The 5,026-nt window shown below is 35.5% G+C and overlaps 1 protein-coding gene across 1 annotated transcript; it reads left to right on the plus strand.

The window, feature by feature from the left end:
* The first annotated feature begins 2,134 nt into the window (after positions 1–2,134).
* LOC112800980 (uncharacterized) lies at positions 2,135–4,568 on the plus strand. Its single transcript, XM_025843442.3, has one exon. The coding sequence runs from the start codon at positions 2,533–2,535 to the stop codon at positions 4,480–4,482; it is 1,950 nt and encodes a 649-aa protein (XP_025699227.1). The 5' UTR covers positions 2,135–2,532; the 3' UTR covers positions 4,483–4,568.
* The last annotated feature ends 458 nt before the right edge of the window (positions 4,569–5,026 follow it).

Consider the following 5,026-nt stretch of genomic DNA (forward strand, 5'->3'; position numbering starts at 1 on the left):
ACAGTGAGTAGCATCAGAAGCGTCGGCTAGGTACATCCGACTTTTGAAATTGCTCAAGTGATGCTTGGGGTCAGTAGTCCCGTCGTACAGGTCCATATTGGGGCTTTTGAAGTTTCTTGGAACTTTTGCCCTCATTATGTCCTCACTGAACGGGTCTTCTCCCCCCAAGGGAGAGTCCTCTCAGTCACTGCGAGAGCTTCGACCTCGAAGATTCGATTCCAGCCTCAGGAGCTTTTCTTCAAGCTCCTTTCAACGCTCGACCTCTCTTCTCAAGTTCCTCTCTGCATCTCGCTGTCGCTCTAGTTCTTGTTCTAGCTGCTCCAGCCGTTCCTGGTGACTGTGGAGTAATCCCATGAGGTCGGCAGCGTGAGGCTGCCCCCCTTTTTCTGGTCCGTACACCTTGGAGGGATTCCCCCTGGGGTCTTTTACACCAGAAGGGCCTTCGTGGTGTTGGGAACTTGCTCCTTGCAGGGATACTATAGCTCTGTTATTGTTGGCTGCATCTAACTGTTCTTGCTCTGAATCAGATGCAGTGTGCCCATCCGAAGGCTGGTCGTCCGCCATTACTGGATGATTATTCAGGGTCCCCGACAACGGCGCCAATGTTACGTGGGTAACTTGAGATAGGTAGATTGAGTTTGAATGATTAGCCCAAATGTCAAGAGAAGGTGGCCTCCAACTTAGTTCGCGTCTGAGAGCCGCCGTCCGATTTGTATATGTGAAAGAATGGGGGGTGGTACCTACAAAGACACTCCGATGCCTAAGTCAGCAAGGGGTTAAGCAGGTTTAAAGAGTATTAGAACTTCGAGATACTTGAAGGGTGTCAGTATATTTATAGTGATAATCCAATAACTACCTTTGGAGTAGTTCCACTTTTTAGGGTGGATAACCGTCCCTTTATTTTAGGGTAGTTGAGATATGGCTTCGGGAAGTGGGTTGAGAGATTTTATGGACAATTACTTATTTGAATAAGTATTATCTGCCAACTATCCTTCGAACCCGACTTCTTTAGGATGGAGCCTGTGTTGAATCCGACCTCTTCTGAGAAAGTCGGTAGATAGCAAAGACTAATCTAAAAGATTGGACTTTTTTGACTTACTTAAATCTGATCCTAGTGTTAGGATAGGTATGAACAATAATTATTAATTATAATTGTTAAAATTGGGCTGATTGTAAGTTGTTCCCTACTACTTTTTCTTATTTAAATACCGCTTTTCCTTAAATACCTTATTTGAAACCTAGAATGACCCTCTTAAAATTCAGCCTTGTATAATGTACTTACTTTCTGGTACTCGTATAAAATAATTAAGCACGCGTTGAATCATTAAAGAAGGTTCACAAATTTAAGCGTCCTATTGGAATTTCAAACTATTTTAACTGCACTAAAATTTGGAACAGATATATTTAAAAGACATAAAAATCCATTTAAATTAATCTAAAGTTATTAAAATAAATACATAATATTAGATATAATAAATATATAATTTTAGATATTACATGTATAAAATTATAAATATTATGTTAAATAAAATAACTTTAAATTATTGTCTTTCTAACATTACTGAATTATAATATCTAAACTATCTCCTCTTTAAGTGTACCCATTAAATGTATGTTTGAATGTTATTAAATTATATAAAAAAAATTTTTAAAAATATATTTTAAATGACGTTAATGTGTTCCACAAATCTTTTAAAATAAAAGTGAAAATATTAAATGATAAAAAAATATATTTTTTTTAAAACTTGACAATTTTCAAACCTAAACATAATTGATATAAAAAAATATTTTCATATCAAATATTTAAACATCAAATTATTTTAAATTTTTTAAAAAATATGATCACTTGAAAAAGATAATGCTGTTAAAACCTCGAGTTGATAAACATGCAAAGGGAAACTTCCAAATCTGCAGATCCATCAGAATATATCAAACGTTATAAGATTAATCATAACCATGTGATTGGTTAGCTGTCATTCTTCAAATAGGAAATTTGGTTCCAACTGCTACATCACATTACATTACAATATCTTAACATAGAACTCCTAGATTTACTGATTACAAACAAAGAGTGAAACATGTATTTAACTTGATTATATCATTTATTTGTGTACTTTACAGCTTAAACTGAATTAGGCCGGGCCAACTTTCAAGTAACTACGGTCAAAGGTTTAGTTACTAATAACTTGATGTATTGTGAGTACAAAATTTCAATCGATAATCTAGGTAGCCAAATGGGCCATTCTTTGGAATCTATTACTCTTTAGTACTTTAAAGCACAACATGATCAAGAAAAATATGCTTTTATTAAGCATTACAGTTTAAAAGGGATACCTGAAAGTGACAAAAAGGAAAAGAAAGCTAAGCCTGAAAAACCAACACTAATTTGGTTTTATCTGTGTCTTGGTGTACATGGTAAAATTTATCTGTCTAAGCCAACAAAACACTCTTAAGAGCCTTTTAAATTTCAAGTGTGCAAAGCAAAAACATTCCACAAGATAAGGTAACAAACACTCTTCCATTCTCAACAACATGGAGAAATATCAGTATCAACTGATATTGAAAATAGTTTCACTGCTTTTAACAGTGAAAATTGCATTTGGAGATTGGTGCAGTTCACAAGACTTGGAAGGTTTGATTGGTTTCAAGAATGGAATTCAGCTGGATACATCTGGAAGATTGGCAAAATGGGTTGGTCAAAGATGCTGTGATTGGGAAGGCATTGTATGTGATAATGCAACAACATCAGGAACAAGAAGAGTGACACAGATTCATCTTCCAGGGTTTATTTCCACAGATAAAGACTTGTTTCGAACCCAAATGATTGGTCACTTTTCACTTTCCATCACACTCCTCACCTCACTTGAAATCCTTGATCTTGGAGGCTTAGTAGGCCTCAGTGGAACAATTCCACAAACACTTGGCATGCATCTGCAAAAGCTCCAAAAGCTTTACCTTTATGGAAACAACTTAACAGGCTCAATTCCAGAAAGCATTGGTAAGTTGCAAAACCTACAGGAACTTGCAATTCATGAAAATAGGCTATCTGGGTCAATTCCTTCTAGCCTTGGAGCCCTAAGAAAACTGAAAAGTTTGCTGCTTTATTCAAATAAAATCTCAGGTACATTACCACTCTCACTTGGGAACTTGACAAATTTGGTAGAATTGGATCTTCATGAAAATTCCATCAATGGTCACATACCAAATAGCATTGGTCAGATGCAGAATCTTGAAAAGCTTGACCTTTCAAGCAATTTGCTAAATGGGAGAATCCCTTCATCATTATCCAATTTAACTTTCATTTCAGTTTTGTATTTGGACACAAATAATCTTGAGGGAACAATCCCATTCCCTTCGAGAAATGGTGGTGAAAATATGCATTCTTTAGGGTTCTTGAGGCTCAATGAGAACAATCTAAGTGGAAATTTACCTTTCAATTTCGGTCAACTTGTTTCTCTTCAAAGGGTATCATTGTCAAACAACAAACTTGAAGGTGCATTGCCTTCAAGTTTGGGGAATTTGCATCATTTGACTGAGATTTACCTAAGTGGAAACTTTTTCTCTGGCCAAATACCAAAATCATTAGGCCAAATTTCTCACCTCATAATGTTCAACATTTCCAAAAACTTGATTCAAGGGCCATTGCCAAAAGAGATGTCAAACCTTCAAAATCTTCAAACAATTGATCTCTCTTTCAACCCTTTGAACCTCACTTCCATCCCCGAATGGCTGCCAAGTCTATTGTCGCTCTCCGGCATTTACCTTGCAGGCTGTGGAATCCAAGGCCGAATTCCAGAAGTTTTGAATACAATCAAAAGTCCAATTCAGGAATTGGACTTATCAATGAACTTTCTCAGTGGAAGCATACCTTCATGGATAGGTTCCTTCAGCCAACTCTACTTATTGAACCTCTCAAGAAACTCACTTGATTCATTCATCCCTCGGTCCATTGCGAAATTGCGCAATCTTGCAATTCTTGATCTTAACTCAAATAGGCTTACAGGATCCATAACTGAGGCATTTGAAATTGAACAAGATTCCACTGGAGGATCACTGACATACCTGGATCTTTCCCATAACAATTTCTCTAGTGGAGTTGAAGAAATTGGTGTAGGAGGGCAATTCAACATTCAATTTCTGAATCTTTCTCACAACAATCTGAAGGGTATGTTGTCAAGTTCACTTGGGAGGCTAAAATCCATTCACAGTTTGGACTTGAGCTTCAACAAGTTAGCATCAAATTTACCAGAGTTTCTTGCAAATTTGACCACATTGGAGATACTTAGGCTGCAAAAGAATCACTTTAGTGGTAACATTCCTAATGCATTTCTCAAGCTTAGAAAGTTGAAGGAGTTGGATCTATCAGATAATGTTCTTGAAGGGGAAATTCCAGAGGGTGAACCTCTGATTAACTTCCCTGGTAGTTCTTATTCTGGTAACAAAGGTTTGTGTGGAAAGCCTCTTGCTCCTTGTAAACTCTGAGGATTCTTCTTCCCTCACATGTCATTGTAAGAACCATGAAATTTTATTCATTATTATTATTATTATTATTATTATTATTATTATTATTATTATTATTATTATTATTATTATATCATCAACATATTAATCATTCCAAGTTCATTCACTTGGAAAAAAATTCTAAATTTGAATTTAGCCTTCTATAAATGAAAACTTGAACCAAAATAGAGAATTTTCTGTGCAGGTAACATTGAGCCGATATCAGGATTCAGTTATGTGAAACTTCTAATTTTCTATTAACTTAATATTGCAATAGAGATTCTTTTATTTTTTGTGGTTTTTCCTTTCCATTCTTTGGTGCTTTCTTTCCACAGTGAGTATTAAATATAATTTAAACAAAATGTTAATTGAGAATAAAGCTACATTATTGAAGGTTATATATTAACCATGAAACTGTTTTTGTCATTTTAATGGTACATCCTCACATGAAGATGCTCAAATTTGTAGACAGTAGATTCAATCTAAAATATTGACGTGTGTTCTATAGTTAATTTAACCAAATTAA

Source organism: Arachis hypogaea, chromosome 5, assembly GCF_003086295.3.
Source record: "Arachis hypogaea cultivar Tifrunner chromosome 5, arahy.Tifrunner.gnm2.J5K5, whole genome shotgun sequence".
NCBI classification, from domain to species: Eukaryota; Viridiplantae; Streptophyta; class Magnoliopsida; order Fabales; family Fabaceae; genus Arachis; species Arachis hypogaea.

Bases quoted from the DNA above. Each gene is read 5' to 3' on its own strand.
- LOC112800980 (XM_025843442.3), top strand. From the start codon at position 2,533: ATGGAGAAATATCAGTATCAACTGATATTGAAAATAGTTTCACTGCTT.